A 24,387-nucleotide genomic window follows, 5' to 3' on the forward strand; every position below is an offset into this window, starting at 1 on the left:
TCCACACTCCCTCCCCAGTCTACTCTAGTGACTCGACAAAAGGCAAAGCCCTTCACCTCCTTTGGCAGCCTGAACAGCAGCGGTTCCCCTCGATCTGAAAGACTCAGCAGTCAAAAGGCAAGTTTAGATTATTTTATTTAAAATTATACACTTCTTTCTGTTCAGCTACTGCACATGGAGCCAAACATCATGTCTGATCATCGTGAGCGTGAGGAAAACTCCACAAAACCTGATCCAAAATGACAGACTTAATACCAAAGCTGTCAGAGAACCAGCTTCTCAGATGTTGCCTCAGAACTGCAGGATCTGTGTTTGTGCTGAAGCTTTTTACCATTTTAAAAGCTCAAATTTGCTCTTATCTGTTGTGAAGAGAGGTTTTATTTTTATTGGTTTTGAAAAACAGCAAGGATTTTGTGTAATTGTAGGGATTTCACAGGGCATCAGGAGGTTCTATTAGAAGCTCAATCTTTCATCCGTTAATCCAGACAACACTGTGCAAGTCCCAAGTCAATATAAAAACAAAATGAAGCAAATCAGAGAAAGCCCCTTAGAAAAGCATGGGTAGGGAAAAAAAAAAATCACCCCCCCCCCCCCCACAAAAAAAAAGATCTGGACACTTGGGATTGTCATTTTCTTGAAGAATGCCTTTAAAAAACAGAAGAAAATCCCAGAACAATCTGAAGACCCAAGGACCTTGGTCAACTGATTTCTGCCATCAAATACTGGCTTCATCATTCCAGGTCAAATTTGCAGTTTCTACCACTACATGTGGTTTTTCACATCAAATCACCAAAATTAACATTTGTAAAGTGCTTTGAGATAGTGCTACAAAAATAACAGTTAAAAGAAGGGCAGAACATCATTATCAGCACCTAGCTGATTATTACTATTTGTTTTTTTCCTCAGAGCAGCATCACTATATTCTCCTTTGACTTCCTGTTAACAACGAGCAAGGTGCCAATGCTGGAGATGGCACAGAGGCAAAAGTTTCTGCAGGGCAGTAAAAAAAAAAAAAGGATGCATTGGAAAACGTGAAAAAGTCTTCTGGAAAGATGAAGGAAGCAGAGGCTCCAGAGAAGGATGGGGATTTTACTTCCCAGTTACCTCAAAGTAGTGCCATGGGCAGATTCATGTGCACAAAACTATGTAGGAGGCTTTAGAGAGCATAAATATTTGCCAAACAAGGAGAGATGGTGCTAATCTTAAAAACAAACAAAAAAAAACCACACAAAAAAAAACCAAACCCAAACTGATGCTTTTTGGGGGGAGAACATAACTGCTCATTAGAAGCTACTGCCTAAGGGCTGTTAACTACTTAGTAGTAAAATCCTGCTACCTTTCCAGTTGACAGTAACTTTTCTCTAGTTAGCAGCTTCACAAAAGCAATCCTTGTATGAATCCATAAAGCTTTCCGAAATTTTTAAAAGGTTAATTTTACCATTATAATTGCACTTTAAAAAAAACAGGCATCGATCCCTACGCACTCTCCCCAAACACTTCGATTTATAAAAGTGGAAAGAGTGGCTACAATTATTCATTGTCCTACAGCTACCAGGATTTGAAAAGTTTGATTCAGGTGCCTGAAGAAAGGATGCCAACACCCAGCTTTCAGGCCAGGAAAAGTGTGCGTCTTCCAAAACCAGCAGGCTTCACAGCTTGGCTTGCAACGGCTTCAGGTGTTTGTGGAAAGACTCATGAACCTGTGAAGAGGACAAGGTGGTGGTTACAACAAGGTCAAGCCTGAGCTTTAAAACAGTTTTAGCTCTTCACATCTTGCAGTGTGTTTTTTATACTAAGAAAATGTGAATCTGAGGCACTTTGGAGATAGAAGAACAGCCAGCTACATCCTGTATTTGAGTGTCTATGTGACACAAAGCATGAGAATAAAAGTCCTGAACAAACAGCCTCCCCACTACCTTTCTTGTAAGAAAACAATGCAAGATACCTTATATCCACACAGTTCTTTGGCATTCGTAATTAAAAGAAAACTGCTAGAGGTCTCTTAAGGGGACTGTACCGAAGCTCCTAAGCCCCACTGACTTCAGAAGCACAGAAAGGGAGCAAGTTCTGATGGGATTTAACTACAATCACAGTCTCTGGCAGCTCATCACAAGAGATACAGTCTGTCCAAATCAAAGGCAGTAAAAGCCATTGAGATAGGATTTAGAGTTCTGTTTTGACTAATGGAAGAGGGCACTGACTTCTCAACTCAGTTGCTTTTATTAGCTGAGCTGCAGCTTTAGGGCAGACATGCAACACCTGACACTCAGTACTACATGGGAGCAATTTATTTTCTTCTCCAGTCACTATTACTGCCTGAAGCACTGAAAGATTTGCCAGGAAACAGCTAAGGCTTTCACAGCTCCTGTAACTAAGCAGAATTAACAAGTGATAACTGCTTTTAAATTCAATAAGATTATTCAATTGTTTCTCTAGGGAGAGAATTCTTTCCTCCCTCAACTGAGAAACTCAACAGTATCCCACAGGGATGCATGTGAGGCACACAAGGGGGAGTAGCTAAACAAAATTTGCTGAAAGCAGAGGAGCAGAAGTTGCTTGTTTTCATCCATCACCACTAGCGACTCTTCTCCCTCCTTCAGCCATTACGTGCCGAGATCACTGGATCAAAATTAACAACCCTAAACTGAGTTATTTCCCTGGGCAGATGTGGCCTAAGAGGAAGAACTAAGGTTGCTTTACCTCTGTTTTGTTCAGTGGGGATTTCTTTGCCCACTCAAACATGTTCTCGTAGACATTGCCATCGTACCGGCCAAGCACAGATCCAAGATGAGCATCATGAAAGTCAAAGGAATCTACTAGTGCTACTGCATTGGGGCGAATGATAGCCAAGAGCTCTTTCACACGCTGGTTCACTTGAGTAATTTGGGCATCAGTCAAAATACCCGCCTTGGAAGGCAAAAAAAAAAAAAGATTATCAGAAGAGTGTGCAAGTCACAAGACCCTTCCCTTCCCCACGGTCTAATGTAGGTCAGCCCTACTCTCCACAAATATCCAGCAGTTCAGGAAAAAAAGAAAATGTAGTGTTTTATAAGTGCTAAGTAATCAAACTGGCAATCTGCCACAGGGTATAAGCAAAAGGAGCTGCCTAGCATAGCCTGCCACTTCACCTTCGATGGGAGACTCATTCTTTAGAGTGCCTGCATGTTACCTTCGGTAGCAATCTTCTTCATTAACTCCTTGTTTTTCAACACAGAACACCTGGTCACCAACTGGAAAACATTTAAGCTAACCTGGACAGATGCCATGTTACCACTTCTCATCCAACTCTGCTTCAAGAGAAGCTTGGCCAGAGCCTCCAGCAGACCTGCACTGCTGATGGCCTTCTAGAAGTCAACAGCCAAGACTTTACATTGAAGCATTCACACAACTTTGCATTTAAAGCATCTTTGCAAACAATTACTCTGGCTCTAGATATTTAAGGCGTTGGAGAAAGACACCAACCTGCAAGAAATCCCCTGTGTTCTTACTGATGCCATACAGTGCATACAGGAGACACAGCTCAGTCAGGACAGCACGGACAGCTGCATCAGTGATCTCAGAGAGCTTTGCAGTGAAAAGCTTCACTACCACGTAGTGACAGTGTGCCTACAAGAAAAGAATGGAAGGTGAATCAGGTTCATGAAGAGATGAGCTCTTACAGCACATTTCTTTATCGGGCACATCGCTAACCTCAGATGCTCGCACAAGATCAACCGAAGTTCTGTTCCAGGCATCTTCCTTGCTCCTTCTGTGGTTTAGTTCAGCTTGCAAATTCTTTGCTGCAGCTTCTACAAGCCTATTTCACAGAAGGAAGAAAAACAGGTTATGCAATTATACCACATCAACAAGATTAAGTACACTGAATTCCTATGAATTTCGGTCTAACACATCAGAACTCGGAGGCTGCGTGCCACGATGGAATCCATTGCCTGGAGTGAGCGGTTGTGGCTCTAAAACCCCCATCATCGCTGCTGCAGCCTGAACACAGCTACAGAGGAATACAACATTTGACAGCACAGACGTGGTGCCTGAATACTTACATGTAGCTATCTGTTCTACTCTCATACTTCCTTCACAACAGGATTGTTTCTCTCCAGATAGGCCTCTGAGCAGTTTGAACAACATTGGTATTTGTATGCTCAAATATACTTTACACTTAAATAAGAAAAAGATATTTCAAAATGGAACAGAGCAGAGTGACTAGGCTATGGGTAGGCTGTTTGTAGCCTCTTGTAACCTAGTAAAGCGTGCCACTTCTTGAAAGCAACACATGCGGCAAAGCTTTGCAAACATCTTGAGACTCTAACATTAACAGGGCAGCGCATCACTACCATTTCCCAACACACACAATGTTACTGGTGCTCGGCTCAGGCTAGGAAGTGTGAACTCACCAGGCAGCACGTGCTTTGTAGGCCTCTACCAAGCTGGCTGGATCGCTGATCCGCACAGTCACAGACCGAACAGCCACCTGCTGTGGCTGGATGCGTTGCCTGGGGAGTTCGTTAAGGTAGGACACAATGCCAGTGACCCGCTGCCCGGAACTCACTTGGGTGTAGCTTTTGACGAGGAACCTGAAAACAGACAGATGGCAACTTACTCATGAGCTGCTTGGAGAGAAGTAATCTTACTTAGGGTCAGACTAACGAAGAGCAGTTGTAGCTGTACACTTTTCTGTCAAAAATAGGGCAAGTGACAGAAATCTGGGAGACTAGTTTCACAGTAATACGGAATACTCTTCCGCTCATCACTTCAGCTACAAAGGTCATAATGCCAAGGCAAGAATGTCTCTGGAGAGAAGCTACTATACCTAGCTGTCTGCAGCATCATGACAGTATTTTCTCCCTCATAGGTGCAGGACGGGGTGAAGGTGACATAGATGTCAGGAATGCCACTGCAGCGAGAGTAGCCATGCCCACCACAGGCCATCCGACATTCCTCAATGCCAGCATTGGCAGTCCAGGAGGTGAACGCTTTCAGCCCTGCTGTCAGGGCATGCAGCTGAGAGACAAAAGCAAAGCCAAGTCAGATTTTTTTAGTTTTCCATTCTAAGCTTGCACACATACACACTACGTACTGCAGCTCTCATTAAAAAGTAGAGTCAACACCATTCTTCCACTGTCCCACAGGGTCTTGTTATTCTTGTAAGGACTCTTTTCTGAGCCAAACCACTTATTTGAAAATATCTGTACATGTGAAGACTTCTTTTGAGTACCCTGTCCTTTCTGTCTCTATGCATTATATGTACAAGACTGTCCTCAACTGCCTATTGTCACATTAGGTTCTCAGACAGAATCCCTATCTGAAAACAGACATTTTACAACCCTAACCCCTCAGTATAGTACTGATACCTTTGATCACATGCCAGTTCTACCCTAGTTATTTGCAAGAAGGATCAAGAAGCTACAGCACAAACACACAGCCAGTCTTCACTCCACTACCAAGTGATATGCCATCATACATAGAAAAAAAATATATATATTCACAGTAGCTTTCTCTTCATTATTCCCTTTTTTTTTTTGTAAAAGACTGCTAAATGAATAGTGCAAATAGAGAAATAAAAGTCACCAGCACATACTGGGCTTAGGATCTCAAAATCTAAAGAATTAAAAGATGTCTCCTGGGCGAAAGCAAAAAAGGCTTCATGCCTTTTCTCCCATGCTGTAAAGAAACCTTACACAAAATCAAGAGAGGACACAGTACCTCTGGAAGCTCACTCAGATCTCCATCACTGATATCTCCACTAATTCGACGATAGGTGTTCTTTATGTAAGCTCCCACAAATTGAAAAGCATATGCTGTTGCCAGGAGAGGAAAGAGTTTATATTGTTGGGTCTGATAATCCAAGATCTGTGGTTCTGGCTCCCTAGAGCAAAACACAGATGAGTTAGCATGTCAGTGGCTAGCAAACAGCTGCGCAAGTCCTGTTGCGCTCTACATAGGTTCTCCATTTGGATAGTACAAGCTGCATCTGTCTCAAGCCAGACTAAGACCATACAGTCAAGAATGAAAGATTACTCACTTCCTTGGATTAAATCAAGTGCCAAAGCAAACAACATCAACCACAGTCCCTCTTCCCTCCAGTGTTTGAGAATTTTCCCCTCAGCAGTTAAGTCTGCTCTCTGATGTCACTGCACTTACCCAGGCTTTAGCTCAGACTGGTGTCTCACTGCACTGTAGCGGATGGCAATGGTGCAAGCGCGGGACAGGGACTGAGCTGAATCACCCACAATGAGAGATCGGATGAACACCATGGTCCCATAGGTCAGCTTGTCACTGAGTGGTTTCACATAGGTGCCATCTGGTTCAACCTACCAAAAAAACCAAACACCCAACAAAAAGCCTTTCGATTTTTAAAGTTTCCTTCCTTCCTTTTACACATTCACATCTCAAGCTCTAAACTCATCAAGTAGCACTTACAAGCAACCTCAAACCTTACTGGTACATTATTCAACCACACATGAGCACTTGAAGTGTCCATTTCTAACAGTGTATGCTGAAAGACACTGCTTTACCTGGGCATATTTCATCAGCATGTTTTCCCGAGGAATTCGGAAGTTGTCCATTTTCAGGTAGCCATTATCCATTTCATCATAACCAAATTTTGGCCCAATGTCACCCACTGTAATACCTGCCACAGACAAAGCCGCTTTCATTAGGAAATAGGAACTAAACACCATGTGAAAGGTTCAAGCTTTCACCAATAAAGAGACTGTTTAGTTTTCTAGCAAATCCTGGCATTGTTAGGAGTAACAACTAACTGGGACCTTAATCAGTTTGATAGAAAAGCAAATATCAAAATATGGGGATCTTCACAATTTACATGCAGTCCTACTATCCAGTCACTGGGGGGGAGCTCTTTCTAAAGATCATCCAGCTCACTTCTAGCTAAACGATGATGAAAGGTATTCTTTCCTTTTCAGAAAGTAGGACATACTGCCTCAGAGAACGCATAGCTGGGAAACGCTGGGACAGAATCCAATCCGAAACTAACCTTCACATTGAAAGCAGGACATTAAAGATGACTCAGTGGTAGGTCAGTCATAAAAAAGATTCCTTTAAGCCCTGTGACCTAACACCTGAAATCAGCTAGTGAAATAAGCCGTGTATGTTAACAGGATACATGCAGCTGTATAGAACTGGAGAGAAAAAGAATTAATGTATTCCATGAGTGCTAAACCCTCAATGTTAATTTTTACCTGGCAAAGGTTCATGGGTGCCCAGCTGCCGTATGGGAACAATGAAGGCATGCAGGCCTTTGCACTGGCCCTGAGTGTAGAGCTGAGCCAGAACGATGGCATGGTTCGATGTCTTTCCAACTGCAAAAGGCGTGGGAGTCAGAAGGAGAACAAAAAACAATAGTCAAACTTATACACACAGAGGCTCCTTTCTTAAAGCAGGATCTGAGATAACCACATCACACATTAGAAAAACAGATTTACAACACTGATTATCATCTGAATTCTACAGCTAGACAAACAGTGTTGCTCAAGTCAATGAAAGTTCAGTATGATCCTCTTGACTACACAATAACCAAGTCCTTGGCAAACTTGCCAGTGGAGCTGAAGGAAATAAAAATTTTGATACAACCAAAAGTTACACCAAATCCATACAGTGTGAATGATTCTGAGAAACAATTCAGACCACACAGACAATCCAAAGTTTTAGTTGGCTCTGGTAAGTCTGTTACTTGTGCAAGAGTAACTGCTTTTCAGCCAACTCTTTGGATCAATTTTCTATCATTCTGTATATATAATACACATGACATCACCTTGCAAAGTTTTTCCATACATCTTCCAGATTTAGACAAACAGCAATGCACTTACGTCCACCTGGCCACCACTTAATGGAGGTCACAGTGGGGCTGTTGAGGATGAATTCCTGGGTAGCAGGGTCATAAGTAGCTGTAGTTTCTAAACCCCGAAGATGAGTTCCTGAAAACAAGCGAACACTTGGTTTTGGCAGAAAGTCAGTCACAAAACAGAGAAAAGGACAGAACTGGACAATGGAAAGTTGAACTCCAGTAGTAGTGTACAAATTCTAACTTTGCTTTTTGGCTATATAAAGGACTAAATATCAATCAACTAAGGAAGAACCAGTGAGAGTCTAATCATATTCTGGGACCTGAAGCCAATTCTCAGAAAACATGTTGGGTTTTTTTCCCCCAGTGGTCTAAGACTAGTTTTCCAAGCACCTCCAATCTGACACCTTTTTGCTGTTACACACCAGAAGCCCTTTCTCAGTTAAAAAGGTTCACAAAAACACACTCACCTGGATTTCGCTAAAACTGCAATCTGATTAAATTGCAAAATAAAAATCATATACTTGTCAGCCACAAAATGAAATAGTAGTGCCCACCATCTCTTCATTCCCTCATCAGGCCTACAATTCTCCCCACTTGATGGAGCAGTTTCTCCAAGACAGCAAGTAACGGCATGAATATGCCAGGGTACTGATGCAGGTAGGTGAACAGACTGCAAAAAGATGAAGGTAACAACTCCAGGAACAGCCTTTGTCTTCTGCCCTCAACTCTTTACTTCACACACTTGTCTTTGGGGCTTTGTCCCTGCATGTGTGAAAAAAATTAATCACCCAGGCCTACTTGCTTAAACTAGATGAGCTGTGAACGTTCCTGATAGTCTGGACTAACAGAGCAAGACAGCAGTGACTCTACACAAGAGTTTCAACATGAAAAAGGATATCACCTTGATGCAACCACATTTCCAAAGCACGTAGTAGTTAATCGTAGACTTCCACAGGGAGCTTAACACAGATTTATTCTGCTGGCAAAGGATCTTCAGACCTCACTAGTTGCAAGAGATTCTCCACAAACTTGCAGTTACTTTATGCTTCAAACAGTCTCTACATTTCACTTCAGCACAAAGATGAATCCTGCTCATTTTTAGAAAAAAAAGTCACATCTGCAACTCTCAGATGTCAAAATTAAGTTTCCCGGGTCATAATATCCTCCCTTTGAAACTCGGATTAAAACTGTTGCAATCACAATACTGCTGGAGTTCTCCAAATCCATTTCAAAGCTTGAAAGCAAAGGAATAGCAACAAAGTCTACTTGAGACAGCGAAAAAATTTCATGGTCCAATAAAAAGAACACATATGAGTGAGCTAAATAACCGGGAGAATAAAGCTCCCCATAAAACATGAGCATTGGAACCAAGTCATCCACAGGTTCTCTGATCCAAGGTCAGTCCCGAGGTAAGAAGCAACTCTTACTTTTTTTGCCATCTCTTTCAGTGTGTTAAAGCTCTGTCCTTTTGTCTTCACACTGAACATTAAGTAAAGCAGAAATCATACTGGAAAGAATGGTAAGTGTAGAAATGAACAGATGTCACACTGACATCCCATAACCATATGCAATAATCTATAGGGGTCTGAATGGCACGAGAGCACTTGATATGCTCATACATAGAAATACAGACATCAAACTCGCCCATAGGAGAAAAAAAAAGGGCAAGGAGCGTGTGACATAGTGATCTATTAACAATTTCAGAGGCAGTCCACTTCTCCCTAGGGCCACAACTGCACACATAACATTGTGGGGTAAACACGCACCATTTTTCCCAGGCGGGGGAACTCCTTTGTACACAAAGCCATTTTTAAAAATAGCATTTAGTGAATGTACTGTACCATGGCCCATTTCCGTCTGGGCATAAGTGCCAATGATCTCCAGGTTCCAGGCAGGCATGAAGAAGCGATCCTGCTGCTCTGGGGTTGCCTGGGTGAGAAGGGTGGGGAGGAACATGCCCAGATGAAGGTCCAGAGGTTCAGGCCGTCCACGATGAACAAAGCTGTGAAGAAGTGTCATGGGATGCGAGTGTGAAGGCAATGTTATGGGATGGAAGCAAGCATGAGGATTGATGGTGGAGATTTGAGAAGAGAAGAAAAAAATTCATTTGTAAATCAGAGTTCAGCAAGTGTATTTTAGAAAGCCAGAGCACTCTCCTTTTCTCAAGCCCGAACAATAAAAAATTACACTTACTCTGAAATAAACATATTGCAGTACATTTTGTTCTAATCATACATGAGATGCATTTGCAACATTCCCGTATTTTTGATGCACCATGGTTGATAAAAAAGGATTAATTCAAACCAAACAATCAGACCTTCACTATAGTTTGGAAACTAGAGCATACCCGAGTTAAACCGAGTCAGAATGTCAGTTTGTTGAAGATGTGATCTGGCTGGATGAAGCGAGAGTTCACCCAAAGACATGAAGTCCCCTTTTTTTCCCTCCATGATTTGAGGGTGCAACCTGGTAGAAGTCCCAGTTTATTCAGCTGAATGAGCTAGGTTTTCACAGAACTTTTTCCTAACTTCCTGTATTATCTACTTGAGTTTCTTTTTAATTAAAGATTAGATACAACTAGTATATATTACATTCAAGCTCAACTCCCTTCAATTTCTGCTATTTTTAAAAGCCCTCTTAAAAGGACAGTGCTCTGCATGTGTCAAAGTTGCAAACATAAACAACATGGCAAGGCAGGCAACATTTTTCAACCAGTTAGTCACCAGCAGGAAGTCTCTCCAATTAAACACATTTCATTAGAACTATTCTTCCTCCAAATTCTGTCACACATTGTCAGGTAGTTAACCAGTCTATTAAATTTTTCAATATAAAGAATTAAATGCTTAATTAAATCTTTAAATATTGATAGCATTGAATATTAAAATAGTTGGGATGTATATTGAGGATCGGTACCTTCTGTACAAAGGTTGTCCATCTGGCACATTTGTGTATGAAATAATGTAATTGGTCTTTAACAGGAATAGAAATATATTTAAATGAGATATGCATTATGGAAAGAGCACTGATCTGAGCTTAGCTCAAGCTCTGTTGGCTTTCTTATCAAAGTGGGAAGAATGCATCCTTGTATTACCTCTAAACACACATTAGTATGAACTAGCTCTATACCTGGAGCTTCCTAAGAACTGTAATTCTTCCCTTTGATAATCTCAGGCACCTACAAATAAATTCAACCATCTAATAAACCCAGGAGCAATGTTTTCTAAACTTTTGGACTGAACAGTGACCAAGCTCAACAGTGGGCTCATGATTTATCAAGAACACCACATTAAGCGAGTTCAGTACTGGTGAGAAGTACATAGCAGACAGTCAAAGAATGAAAGAAAATAATTATTTACTGGCAATAGCTATAAAACCAGGTAGAAACAGTACAGTGTTTTCACTACTCTGTTTCCTTTTCAGCCCTGTGCTACTTGTGCTGCTGCTTTTTTTTTTTCCTCCAAGAGACTTATTCACTGGTTATTGGTTAAAATCACAGGCTACCAAGTAGGTACTAAGATAAAACCGAGCAATTACCCATCCAGACTAGGATTCAATTCAACACCAGTTTCTAAACATCAGGATTAGATTAAGTAGAGCTCAGTGACAAGTACTGCAGAAGTTTTACTGACAAAGTAGCTAAATACTCAACGTTCACGGTAGGAATATCAAACAGCTGCACTATGATTATTCAGCATGCAAAGTATACTTACTTTACCATACTAACACTATACTACTTCTATTAAGTCTCAAAATACTCATATTACCACCAAAACCCATGAGAACTACAAGCAAACCAGACCGTCACCAGGCAAGAAAATGCAATGATCTAGTGTGAAATAGCAAGTAAAACAAATCACTTTGGTGTGGATGTGTCTGATTTGAAAAAGCTGGTGTGACAAAGCAGACAAGGTTAGCAGCCATTTATTGTTGCCATCCCATTGTGTCTTCGGTTTCGGTGCTGAGCTGGGTTGGCCCGTTCCATCTCTCCCAAGTGGAATAGATGACAGGATTTCCTCCGCTGCATCTTCTACAAATGTTTCAGCTACCGTGAGCAGCTGCAACTGAACAGCCAGGCCACTGGCATTGCCATCTGACTTTTGCAATTGTCCAGACTTGTACATATCATGCTTTCCAAATTGAGATGCCAGGACAAGCACTGGAGTCTTGGGTTTCTTAGACTATTCTTGTTGGTATTTAACAGCCATAATTCCAGGTTCTGGGCTAAAAGACTGTTTTCTGATCCATTAAACATTATTCCATTCAAATATGTCAAAGTCATTTTCAACAATAGTAGGAATAAGATGTTTTTCTTCTTTGAAACCAAGATTTTTCCATGAAGCTGTACAGCTGTGATGAAGTAGCATCTGGAAGAAAAGTGCTCGGGGCAAAGCATACCTTACCTTCAAGCCCAAAAATGCACAATCTCACCATGCCACATTGCATCTAAAGGTATACTTCTGACCTGTTTGTACTGGCCAGTCACGCACTAAGAACTGAGATACAAATGCCCCAAATTCAGGCAAAAATAAAAACCACAGTACGGTTGACTGACATGTTCCAACCAGTTCAAGTGAAATTCAGGCTCCCAGGGCTTAGAACAACTTCCTCATCTTAAAACAAAGCTAAAGAACTACAAAGTCAGTGATCAGCTAAGAGGTGCATTCTGGAAAAGACCAAAACTAACCCTGTGATTGTTAGGATGCAAAATGAAGCAACTGTCTGGCTATAGGGCAGGAAAACATCCACAGTTAACCAAACTATTTTACCTTTTAGATTTACCTATGGAGCATCATCAGTTTACAAAGTGGAATTACAGAAAAGAGGTTACCCATTGATCCCTGAAGGCAACTAACCATGTCCCATTTCGGTTTGGGCGTAGGTGCCAATTATCTTGACTCCACGGACCAGAGGCAGCCATTTCTCCTTCTGAGCAGCAGTCATTTGGGTCTCTACGGTTTTTTGAAACATGCTGAAGTGGAGACCAAAAGGTTCAGGAAAATTGCCCAAGCATGTTCTACAGGAGAGAAATAGAGGGATCTGGATCGTAGTCTTACTGTTACTGTGATCCTGAAAGGCTCTTCTTCAACTGTAGCGTAAGAGAAATAATCTCCTTGCCGATTTCAACCTTTTTTTTTTGTCCCACAAGCAACCTCCAAATAGGAAGGCATCCGAGGCAACACTAATGGGAAAATAAATGTATTTCAAGTATTTTATTCACCCTAGGGATCCTGATGTTATACAACAATATATTCAGGCTTGCGAGGAATAAATCATACTACTGCTGGTAGCATAGCACTAGGCCTTATTAGCTAGAAGCACTATGTATTGAAAAGGAAAAGGCTTCTTAGGTGCCCAAGTGCTTTTCAGAAGAGCTCTGTATTACCTGTAGCTGCTTGTAACAGCTGGGAGATCAGGAACTCACCTTCGATCAAAATTACTGTTACAGGCTAGTGCTGGAGGGAATGGAAGGAAAAAAAAAATCAGATATTTTAGGTATGCTTCACCAAAACAGAAGTTATTTCATGAGAGAATGCTCAATTAATTTAGTAGCCACCACAGCAGGCAAAGTACATTCCTAATCAAAATAAGCTCCATAACACAAACATGCTCGAAAGTTTCATTGTGTAAAAGCTATGTAGGAAATGGCAGCATCTTCCCTTCAACATTCTGCAGTTTGAACAGTTTTTTCATCTTCCACCTACTGCACACGAACACTTATTCCATCCAAACTTGAAGACAGAAGACCAAATGAGCACTCTGCATGAATACCTACATCCAGGATCACTCCCACCTGCCCAAGATACCTACAAGGAAAATATTAATATATCCTTCCATCTTGAGGTACTAACACCTGCCCAGGGAGCACATTTGAGAGTTTGTTGCCAACACAGATTCGCCATGCATAGGGGATGCTATGCATGTAGTTGGTCAAATTAGAGCAGCATTTGTGGCTGGCATTTTACATCAGGCCTGGAACGAGTGCTTAGGAGTAGAGTGTAAATAATTGATAATTCAAAAGCAAATACCTGCATAAACAGTGAAAATCGGCCATAGGGTAAGAAAACACACGACAGAGTTTCTTCAGCACCACTGAACTGCATGTTGAAGATGCTTATTTTCAATGTAACAGTTTTTAAATGGACAAGACTGAATGACCCAAGGATTTTTTCAGGATCAAAACTATTGTAATCAAGTGAGCTAATGCTGGTGCTTAATGTATTAACTGTGCTTGAGCTGGTGTGAGTGTGGGTACAGTGTCTAGAGTTCTTGGAAGGAGGCAGCCAGTTCGTTGATCTGAAAATATTCTACTGCCTACAGCAGCACATGTTTACAAAGCCAAAGTTATCAGGGTAACCAAGGGCTTAAAAATGTGACGAGGACAACGAGACAAGAGTATTTTTCAGCATTCTTGTGGTTTCCTATGTTAGTTATTCTTTTAGGTCAGGACCTGTAGAGCAATAGCAGCACCCTTTACTTCCTCACTGCCTACAGTACAATTACTGTGCATCTATTCCTTCGGCCCAAAAAAAATCAAAACTACAGGGAGCAAATGAACGCTGACTTTGAAATACACTATTTCAGGGCAGCTTGGGAAAAGCGTGTATTTTGTGTATTTTCAGGAGCCATTGAAGGAATTTGTGAAGAAGATGCAGCACATGCTTTTCTGTCAGAAAAATCAGGTCAGACACTGCTGCTTGGAAGATAATGCTCCAGAAAAAAGACCATCTCCTTAAAGGTCACACCAGCAACTTTCACTGCCTAGCAGTAAGTCTAATTGCAAGTACCAGACATTTCATGCTTAACTAGCACCTTCTTTGATAGGAGCAAAAATGACATTTTACAAGCAGACCCTTTATAAGATCCCTGAATCAGAAGGTCACACTATTTCACTGACTTAACATGCAGCATTTTAACAGCTTCTTGCATCCACAAAGCTGAGGCAGAACTGAAAGCTGGCTAATTAACAGCAGAAAGTTTTCATCTCTGCATGCTCCACACAGAACGATTAAGGTTTTCTTAACATGCCTTTTAACAACTTGAATGACAACGAAAGAGAATCTTGTTTTCCTCATGACACAGGGCAAACAGAAGAGGTGTGAGCTGTGAAGGGAGGAAGAACAGGTTTTCTTTTTCTTCCTCGGAACACTTACTCCTTCCCCTCCCAATTTCTACATTCCCGCTTGGCATTTCCCAGTACCTACACAGCTTGTGCTGCATTGTGTAACTGTTCAAGTACTTTACTACATCAAGACCGACTGTGGTCAGCTGCATTTAGTACCAGTCATTTGATCCACGACCAACAGTCGCCTCGTTGCTCTGAAGTCAGACTTGCTGCAACAACCAGTGAGTCAAGAAGGGAGCTGCAGTTCCAAATCCACTGACGGGAGAAGGATGTGCAGTAATAAACTACTTTGGCAATACAGACCTTTCCAGATTTCACAGCAGCCAATGACACTCACTTAATAAAAGGCAGTCGTATTTGGCAGATGAGTTTGATAGAGTATCTGTCAGTGAACAGAGGACAACAAAGTCTATGCTTTCAGAGACTCCAAATTTAAATGAGCAATTGCAAAGACATTCTCAGACTGCAGAAATGGGTCACAGAATAGGGTCATTTCCTTTAAAGCAAAATCCACAAGCAAACATTTCTAGTTTTTTGTGGTAACCTTCCCAAGGAGCAGTGAGAAGGGTCACCTCAGTGGAGAATGTCTGACCTGTGATTACTGGGCTTCAGAGTTAACAGATGCCATGGTAATAAACTCCTTTTCCAGCTGTATCAAAAACTCAAGCCAGGCTCATCCACTCCAAATGAATTAAGCAGTGGCCAGTAGTGCCCCTACCACAGTTTTTCTGGTTTGATTTCCCAAAAGCTACTCCAGGTCCTAACTTTAGTGACAAAATGAGAAGAACAAATTCTCAGAGGGAGAGTGCACATTCATGCAAGGCTTATGAACACAGGAATCACCTGTTGACTTGCAGCTCTCAGATCTTTTCTTCTCTGCCCCAGTTTCTCTCAGCTTTTTTTCACTTCTTCATTTAATCCCATTTTCCCCAATTAAGGTTATTTCAACTTGAAGGTGAATCAAAACTGACCAGATTGCTCTCTTCAAAAAGCTGTCTAGTGTTACACATCAGAACAATTTCCCATTTTTCATGCTAACTTACATTTTGCTGCAGTTAAACCGTAAAAGAAATCTTAAATATTGGCACTTTAATGCTGCTGGCTTTCATAACACGTAGTCACAGCAGCAACCGCCACACTGACACGTGCTAAGACACAGGAAGAATTGACTAGATGAGAAGCAATTAAAACAGCTTCTAAATATATTTAATAGATCCTCTTATGTTTTGGAGCCCAACAAAGCCCTTGTGGAAACAGGAAGGAGGAGCATCCAGTTCAACGTGCAGCAGTAACTGTTGAAGCACATCTTCAGGGCAGCTGAAGGAATAGGCATTTCTCCTCACCTGTTCATAAATCAAGCTATAGAATTGGTTGCTCGGCATACAAAGGTGCCTGGTGAAGTTCTGGTAGTGTACAAAAGCTACAGGAGAACAGCTAGCTCAAAATTCTCAAAAATTGCATATGTAAAGAAATCTATTCCAACTATTTGGGAACAATCACAAGGCATGAGGGATTATTGGCAAAATATCTCAAGCTTCCACATGTAAAGATCTTGATTGTCCACCACAATAAATCCAACTTGACATGAGAATCCAGGGCTGCAACCTATTTCATAAACTTCATTCAACACCATATCCATTCAGTATTCCAGTCTGGAAAACTAAATAAACCTAAACACAGTTTCTCCAGGTCAGCTTTTACACAAATTAAGTCCCTTCTAGTTAGAACCAATTAGCATGTTTGGATACGTGATAAAAATAAACTCAATTTTGCAAGTTTGGTGGAGTTCACCAAGTTTAAAAAAATGTTTGACACTCAGCAGGTGAGAAAGTGAGGAGAGATCTTAAAATGCAAATGAAATCAAAAGATGAAAAAATAATCCTTTCATTTCTTCCATTTATTAAGAAGCAGTAAGCCAACATCCTCCCTTGCAAACACCAGACATGACGGTAAAGAATTCAAGTCAAGAATATTAACAGTGTGCAGCTCTTAGAGCAAACAAACTTCACTTGTATGTAAGAAGTACATGTATTGCTCTTCATTCTTCTACATGTTATTACAGAAGACACTGGAAAATACAGTCAGTCTACAGTAATTGCAATTATCTTTTGAGATCTTGAATGTCTGCAATTAGAACCGACTCTGAACCTGCCTCATTGTTTCGGTTGATTTTGGATCATGAATTCTGACTAGTCACACCTGACTATTCATATCACATAAGAGATGGATGTATTATTTGCTACCTATATGAATACTAATCTTTCATCTATTTAAAGTTAAGAACTGCTGACTCCCAAATAAGTTTACGGAAAGACAAAAACAGAATCTACCATTTGACTACTTCAGAAAAGTCATATTTTCTTAAAATATTGTCAGTAATGCTACCCAAAGACAGCATTTATTTTGCAAACTTCGTTGAAGTTTGCCAGCTGGTATAAAGGATAGACTTCTCTGAATTTTTCTCCACCAAAATAATTGAATAAGCTTCCCTACTACCTCTAATAACCTCCATGTAGGAAAAATTAATTATTACATTCTGCCATGCAGTACCTGAATAATCTAACAGAATCAGACTTTTCTTGTTAAAGATCAGTATTGACCAATTTCTTTGAAATTAAAGCTACAGCAGACAAGGTGGTTTCAACTAACTAGTCCTAATATTCACACCCTGAGGCCAATAACAGCTTCTCTACAAATCCAGTCAGAGGGGGCTTGTGATTCTACTGGTGCGTTATTTAATGTAAAATGTTCATTTAATGTGCCAGAGGACATATTCATGGTATTACATTCAGATTTCTAGAGGCATGCAATCTCGCTGTTAAGCGGTTTCTGTTTGATTATATCAGAATAAGTTTAACAGAACTAAGGGAAGAAACAAGTGAAAGACAGGAATTAAGTTCCCTGCAAGCTGGAAGGAGTGAAACTCAGATGTAAAGACAGTTTTACTTGTATTAACTTAATCCAAGGGTAATAATGTCAGATAAACAAAAGGTCAGATACAACAAAAAGCTGCTAGGTCAAAGGGAACCACTATAGCATCAGGAGCCTGGAGGACAGATAGTTATAAACAAGAATTTATAAGCTATCTGGGAACATTTTCAAGTATGTCTGTAACACAACTTTATCAGGTCTAAGTGCAAAGTGAAGTAATCAGCTTTAAGAGATTTCATTAGAGTCTGCAACCTCATCAGACCTATTCAGATTCAAGTATTTCATTGCATTTTTTATTCCTTTTGGAAAAACAAAAAACAAAACCAAAATTAAAAGAAAAAAATATACAAGTCCCATTTTTTACTTTCTGCACCATAGATAATAAAAAGGTGTCATTATTAACGGTGCATTTCTAGTCAAAAATTTAAGAAAACATATTGTTCAGGAAATCAGGGTTTCACCTGAAATTCACTGAAGCCAAGACTTCAGTGGGCTTTCATAGCTTCCTTTGGACAGGAAACAGGAAAAAAGCACAACTCTACTGTGCTCAGTGATGAACAAAGTGCATACAACAAGCAAACTCTACAGTCAGGTACCTTTTAAACCAGAAGATCTCCTCTGGATCTGCAATTCCATATTCTCTTAACTTCATCACCATCAGAGAGCTCTTCCTGATGGCTTGTTCATAGCGTTGGCTGCGGGACAGGAAATTCAAATCCTCATGCTGGAAGTCAGGGTCATTAAAAACTAAGGCCTCTAGGGACAGAACAGAAGAAGAAAACAAACTCAGTTTCTGCAAACCTCAGTAGACAGTGACTGAGAAACTATTCAACATTTCACTTGCTGTACCTCAAGATACTGATATCAGAAAGTTAAAAATAAAAGTTAACAAAATCAGAAAGAAATCAAAGCTCTTGGAGAAGGATTCTAGCAACAGGGCACGCTCCCATTCCACACTTAAACGACATTTTAAGTTAGGAGCCCTCTGGACTTGGCAGGAAGTTAATTCACTGATGTAAGACCCGTAGGACCCTCAAAACCAATTTCAAAGCCTCAAATAGCCATTGTAGCGACTGAACGTGAACTTTGATCCCTATACAACTCCTTGCAGAAGGGCACAGCTATTATTCCCACTATGCCAACTGGAAACCAAAGTACCCAGAGGCCACAGACCTTCTGTGTCCCCTTTGGCACACAAGTTACACAACACCAGCCTCTGGCAATCCCATTCTGGCACATGCTGGGAAAAAGAGAACGGAGGTATTTCATTAATCTCATGTATCACGGTATTGGTGGGTGAGAAACAGGTCATATTTGTACTGTTGAGCAAGAGCGTTCTAGGAAGAAAAAGGGAGGGGAGAGGGCCCAAGAGAAATGCCCACAGGAAGCTGCCTCTCGCCCTCTGGAGGATGGTAAAAGGTCGTTGCTCTATCAAAGCCACCCCAAATCCCTTCTGGGAAGGGGAGAAGAGGGGGATCAGGGGCATAACACTGCTCCTGCTCCCTTGTAAATCATTAGGCAAAAACCCCTCCCTCCAGGCAGCCCCTCCGCCTGCCAGCCCTCTCCTCACAGCCTCCCTCTCTCCCTGAAGCCTCCGCTCTCCCCAAAGCTCTTCCCCACCCCTCCTCCCTCTCCCCAAAACTTCCTCCCTCACCTCACCTCACCCAGGGCTTCCCCTACCCCCGTTACCCCGGTTCCCCTCTCCTTGGAGGCCCGTTCTCGGGTCTCCCTCTCTCCCCGCAGCCTCCCACCTCCCCTCACCTCCCATTTCCCTCTCCTAAAACCTCCCCCTCCCCTCAGCCGCCACCCCGGGCTGTCTCCCCCTCCCCACAGCCCCCCAGCCCGGACAGGCCCCATTCCCCTCAGCGGGGCAGGCAGCGGCCGGCCCGGGGCCTCCCTCACCAATCTCCTTGCGGCGGCGGGTGCGCTCGGCGCCGCCGTCCAGGATGTGTGTGAGGAGCTCGGGCTGGAAGGTGGCGGCAGCGCGTTCCCTCCGCAGGTCCGCGTTCATCGCCATCGCGGCAGCCCCGCTCGCCCTCAGCCCGGCCCCGTCACCAGCCTCCGCTGCTGGCCGCGCCCCCAGTGACGTCACGCCCCGCGACGCCGCGCCCGGACACGTGATCGCGGCCGTAAGCGGAGCGCGGGGCGGGAGCCGGGGCCGAGTTAAATCGGGTTTAAATGTGCACGGAACGGGCTGCAGCTGGGCAGGGCGGGCGTTAAACTGTGCTTTAAATCCTGCGTTAAACTGGGCGTGCTTTAGAGCGTGCACTAAATGCATACATAACATGCTGCACCTGGAGCAGGAAGCGCTGGTGAACTGGGTGTGCATGCAGCCGTTTGCATTTGAGGCCGGGCTTGCGGTAAATTGTGCGTGAAACGCTGGACTAAATAAACATACAGTAAAATAGGCGTGCATGAGATAGTGCATCGAGTCTGCATGTAACGTGCTGCAGCTGGGGCTGTGTATGCGTTAAGTTGTACAATAAAGAGCACATTGAGTGTGCACATAACATGCTGCATCCACAGCCAGGCACTTAATAATTAATTAAATTGTTCATTAAGTGTCCATATAGCATGCTACATTTGGGACTGGCAGTGCATTATATACTCCATTAGTGCACTGAATGTGCCTCTAACGTGCTGCATGTGGGGCCAAGTGTGCGTTAAATGCGCATGTAACACACTGCGGTTGAGGTTGCATGTGCATTAAATAGTGCATTGAATGGGCATGTAGCATATCGCATATAGAGATCTCTGAATTTCTCAATCACTGTTTTTCCCATTTCCTTAACCTTTCTCAACCCACCCGTAGCCTGGGGAAGACCTGGAGGGTCTGGTGGACTGGCCGTTGCTGTTCTTGTTGGGTTGCGGTGGAGTAGAGCGGCTCCTCTTTACGCCAGGATCCCTGGGGCCTGGTGTGTGCACTGAGCTGCAAACTAGTCTCAGCGGGGAAGCTGTGCAGCTCCTGCAGCCCCCTGGGTGGGGGGGTCCTGGGCAAGGAAGGAGTTTTGGGGCAGCGTGACCTGGTACGTGGATCATGAACTCAGACCTTTTGCCATACTGCAGGCCCAGCGGCGGGTGTGTGAGATGCTGCCAAGTGCTGGTGTCTATTATTTCCCGTGGGAGATCAACAGCTCAATCCCAGAGGGGGAAGCGCTGAGGACGTTTGGCAGGTGAGAAGGGGACCCCGCTCTCCTTGCAGGCCAGGCCTTGCCTTTACTGGTTAACCCTCCTCCCTTTGTTTGGAATTGTTGTCTCTGCACCGCTGAGCTTCCCAAATCCATCACTCGCAGGTTATGCCACTACAACCTGGCTCGGTCCGAAGCCGTTCTCACCGCTCAGCACAGCTCAGCTCAGTACCAGGTCTGTGTGGACACCAAGTTTGTGGAGCCGTTCCAAGCCCAGCTGGGATCTTGCTACTTGGTCCTGGGAGAGGCTGAACACAGGGAAGGTAAATGCTCCAGGAACCAGCACCCTTTGCTGCTGTTCATGGTTATCAGCTCCTTCGCGGAGCACGGTGAGACACGCTGTCACTGAGGCTGGTGTTGGCCAAGGCTCATCTCCTGTGGCTGCGTCCATCACACGAGTGATTTGGGACAGGAGAAGCCTGTCTCTCCCCATTGACCATGAGAAAAGCTACCCGTACCTTGGTGAAAATCTGGTGCTCTGACACATATTTTATTAGAAACAGGAAGCACCTCAGCAGCATCACTGAGCTTGTGAAACTTGGGCTAAAGCCTTTGGGAATCATTGCCAGCCACCACATCCTCTTCCCTCCAAACGTGGTTGATTGCAGCAATGCCGCATTGTGACCCAGCTGGGTTGGTCCTTGCCATCCCTGAAAGGCTCTAATTATACCCCTGCCCTCACACACGGGGCGTGAGGAATGCAGGCAGGCTCTGTCACGCACGGCAGCCTGTTATCCTTTCCCAGGGTGCCCTGAGTGTTGCTCCAGCTGTACGGGGCTTTGTGTGCGCTGGGTTGGGCTGGGAGGTTGTGAAGCAAATCCCAAGGATTGTCTGGGCCACACCTGGTAACAAGCATTTGCATTCGTGCCATTCAAATCCTCGGCGGCATGTGGAAAGCCACACTGCATGTGGCATCTAGTGAGTGACCTGCTAAGCTACTGCTGCAAAATTCCTTTAGAAATAGATGTTATTTTGGTCATCGCAGCTTAGGAGTGAGTTGGCCTCATTTTGCAGGAGTGGAAGGGGAGCAGGCTGAGATGGCGGCTGTGTCACCAACGTTTGGCCCCTTTTGAGCAGCTCTGTGTTACCATTTGAATGCCACTGATGAACTGTTGGTTATAGTCCGCATTGAGCCCCTTCTAAGCCCAACTTTGTTCTGTCCTCTTCTTGTCTGCACAGAGTCATTCAGAAATGAGTTTAGACCCGTCCCTGATGCTTTTTAGACAGGGAAAACCAAATGTCATCCAGCTACAAAGTAGACATGCTGCATGGCAGACACTGGCACTGACACGTCTTGGGCTCAGTGTTCCCCAGTGCAGGGAGAACACAGTGTCTGTCACCAGCATTTTGTAGCCAACAGGGCATAGAGAAAGCTCGTCACTGAATTAACCAGCTCCCGGGCCTGCTGCTCGCGTTGGTGGTGGCATGTGGCAGGTCTGGTCTCCTGCAAGGTCTCAGGCGATGGTTATTTGACCAGCTGGAGCCATATGCTTGCCTTAGGTCTGTTTGCCTTCAAGCTGCTCCATCTGATTTCCTTTCTACAGAAATTTCCTGTTTATATTCCCAGGTGAGGGTCCAGTGGTAAAGGCGCGAATATTGACCTGCGTGGAAGGGATGAATGTGCCCTTGCTGGAACAAGCCATACAGGAGCAGAGGAAATACTTCAGTGAGAGGCAGGAGCGGATGGGAAACAGCGTGTCCTGACAGCAGCTCTGAGACCAGCCATACGCTGATCCCTGCCCTGCCATTTGCAAGAAATATGTTAGAAGTAAATTTAGAAGGTGGGTTTGCAACATACTGCTTTTCGCCATGGCAAATGGCAAAGTAAATTCTCTAAGCAGGGGAATACTTGAAGACTGTGAGTCAGTATGTGACTGTGGGTTATCCACTCATGCCAGGTGTCATCACCAAAAATAGCTCTGGGAAGCAGGTTTGTTCTCTGTTTAAAAGGGTGGTTGAGGAAAGGGAGCGCTTGAGTTGTACTGGTTCCTTCTGTAAGGCAAGGCTTGGAGACATCAGAAAAAGAAGTATTCGAATCTCGGGTTAAACAGCTCACACCCAAAAGCCAAAGCGCAGCGGGTTATTGGGCTGTCATCAGATCTGAAGCAAAGGGCATTAGCTCAAAGTTCGTTATCCTTGTGTGGCTGCGGGTCAATGAATGTGTGTGTTTAGTTACTGTGACTCAGCTGCCACACGGGAGTATTCCTGGCAGAACTCTCACATATCTGGACTGACCAACAAAGAAACAAGAAGAACAACGAGTCACTATTTTCAGTAGCACCTGCCTCTTCGGGTTTTCAGGAGCTGATGTCCAAGGTGGGGAACTGACTTGAGCTCTAAAATAAATATTTGCAGTGCCCTGAGAACCACCATTTGACTTTCTTGCTTGACACAGCTAAGTTTAGGAAACCTTAAATCACTATTTTTTTTAAGCACTGAAAGGTTTTGATTGATACTTTCCTAAATAAAGATTGAAAAATAAAGCAGTTTGTCTTTTATTGATTAAAAACCTCTTTCTTGCTAAGGCCAATGCTAAGCTTTCTTGCTAAGGCCCTGCAGAAACTCTATAGATGATGTAAGAAAATTTAGCTATATGCAATTTTCCTCCTTCTCCGAAGTACTGGGTGTGTAAGGAAGTGCTTGGCTTTGAAAAAGTTGCAAGAAGAGGAGATGAAGTTACATCACCACCACTCTGGTTTAAAAACATGGTACCAAGCCCACTTAGCAGAATTAAACCATCAACAAAAAGACAGAAAATCACTAAGGTGAGATGAGAATAAAATGTTAGTGCAAGAGAGAAGACTCTCCTGTGCTATAGGAATCCCCAGACCTGGAGTGAGCTGGGACTGTGGTTTGCAGGGGAAATGAGCCACCTGCAGCCTTTTCTTCTTTTTGTTCAGATTCTCTGGTGAAATGTTCAGAAAATAGGACTGAAGCCATATAATGCACAACAGCAGATTAAAGTGCGACAGGTATTGGCAAAGTCCCCTGCTACCAGCAGACTTGATTCAAGGGCCTGAGCTGGCTCAGTAATTGCAGTGCTTACCATAATCTTTAATCATAGTTTAGCCTTATGTTTATCTTCATGCAGTTACAGAGATACAAAAGTCCTGCCTCAGCACAGTCTCTGTTCAGCACAAGTCTGAAAACATCACCTCAAGAAGCAAGATTTTAACCTGGTTTTGTAAGAGTCTGCCACGATGTGTTTATATTTAGACATCATCTCCTGTCTGTTCTCCTACCGTCCACCCCCTGCTTAAATTTTATCCAAGTGGCCAGGCTTGCCAGAGAGTTGGGAATGTCTAAGATGCCAGGACTGGGAATGTCTGAAATTCCAGGTTCCT

At 43.2% G+C, this 24,387-nt stretch overlaps 2 protein-coding genes across 5 annotated transcripts; one reads left to right on the top strand and one right to left on the bottom strand.

The window, feature by feature from the left end:
• Positions 1-118: 118 nt before the first annotated feature.
• ACOX1 (acyl-CoA oxidase 1) lies at positions 119-19,934 on the bottom strand. Of its 3 annotated transcripts, none has more exons than XM_065647661.1 (14): positions 19,758-19,934; positions 18,452-18,611; positions 9,643-9,803; positions 7,824-7,931; positions 7,197-7,316; positions 6,513-6,628; positions 6,139-6,308; positions 5,701-5,863; positions 4,808-4,998; positions 4,392-4,571; positions 3,691-3,796; positions 3,463-3,606; positions 2,701-2,907; positions 119-1,700 (listed from the first exon to the last, which is right to left on the bottom strand). In XM_065647661.1, exons 1-14 carry the CDS (start codon positions 19,870-19,872, stop codon positions 1,650-1,652), a joined length of 1,992 nt encoding a protein of 663 aa, XP_065503733.1. In that variant the 5' UTR covers positions 19,873-19,934; the 3' UTR covers positions 119-1,649. The 3 variants fall into 3 exon arrangements, with proteins under 3 accessions (XP_065503733.1, XP_065503734.1, XP_065503735.1); XM_065647662.1 differs by lacking the exon at positions 9,643-9,803 and adding an exon at positions 12,655-12,815; XM_065647663.1 differs by lacking the exons at positions 9,643-9,803; positions 19,758-19,934 and adding exons at positions 12,655-12,815; positions 13,224-13,254 and having other exon boundaries at positions 18,452-18,576.
• A 42-nt stretch (positions 19,935-19,976) lies between these two features.
• On the top strand, positions 19,977-23,471 carry TEN1 (TEN1 subunit of CST complex). 2 transcript variants are annotated; one of them, XM_065647664.1, is made up of 4 exons: positions 19,977-19,984; positions 20,922-21,028; positions 21,149-21,306; positions 22,611-23,471. In XM_065647664.1, exons 2-4 carry the CDS (start codon positions 20,943-20,945, stop codon positions 22,745-22,747), a joined length of 381 nt encoding a protein of 126 aa, XP_065503736.1. In that variant the 5' UTR covers positions 19,977-19,984; positions 20,922-20,942; the 3' UTR covers positions 22,748-23,471. The 2 variants fall into 2 exon arrangements, with proteins under 2 accessions (XP_065503736.1, XP_065503739.1); XM_065647667.1 differs by lacking the exon at positions 19,977-19,984 and adding an exon at positions 20,692-20,770.
• The last annotated feature ends 916 nt before the right edge of the window (positions 23,472-24,387 follow it).

Source organism: Caloenas nicobarica, chromosome 18, assembly GCF_036013445.1.
Source record: "Caloenas nicobarica isolate bCalNic1 chromosome 18, bCalNic1.hap1, whole genome shotgun sequence".
Classification (NCBI taxonomy): Eukaryota; Metazoa; Chordata; class Aves; order Columbiformes; family Columbidae; genus Caloenas; species Caloenas nicobarica.

Coding starts and splice junctions, on each gene's coding strand:
- TEN1 (XM_065647664.1), top strand. CDS start 20,943: ATGCTGCCAAGTGCTGGTGTCTATTATTTCCCGTGGGAGATCAACAGC. Junction 21,029..21,148: donor GCGCTGAGGACGTTTGGCAG/GTGAGAAGGGGA, acceptor CATCACTCGCAG/GTTATGCCACTACAACCTGG. Junction 21,307..22,610: donor AGAGGCTGAACACAGGGAAG/GTAAATGCTCCA, acceptor TTATATTCCCAG/GTGAGGGTCCAGTGGTAAAG.
- ACOX1 (XM_065647661.1), bottom strand. CDS start 19,872: ATGGCGATGAACGCGGACCTGCGGAGGGAACGCGCTGCCGCCACCTTC. Junction 6,309..6,512: donor TGCTGATGAAATATGCCCAG/GTAAAGCAGTGT, acceptor TTTTTTTGGTAG/GTTGAACCAGATGGCACCTA. Junction 5,864..6,138: donor CAGTCTGAGCTAAAGCCTGG/GTAAGTGCAGTG, acceptor GTTTTGCTCTAG/GGAGCCAGAACCACAGATCT.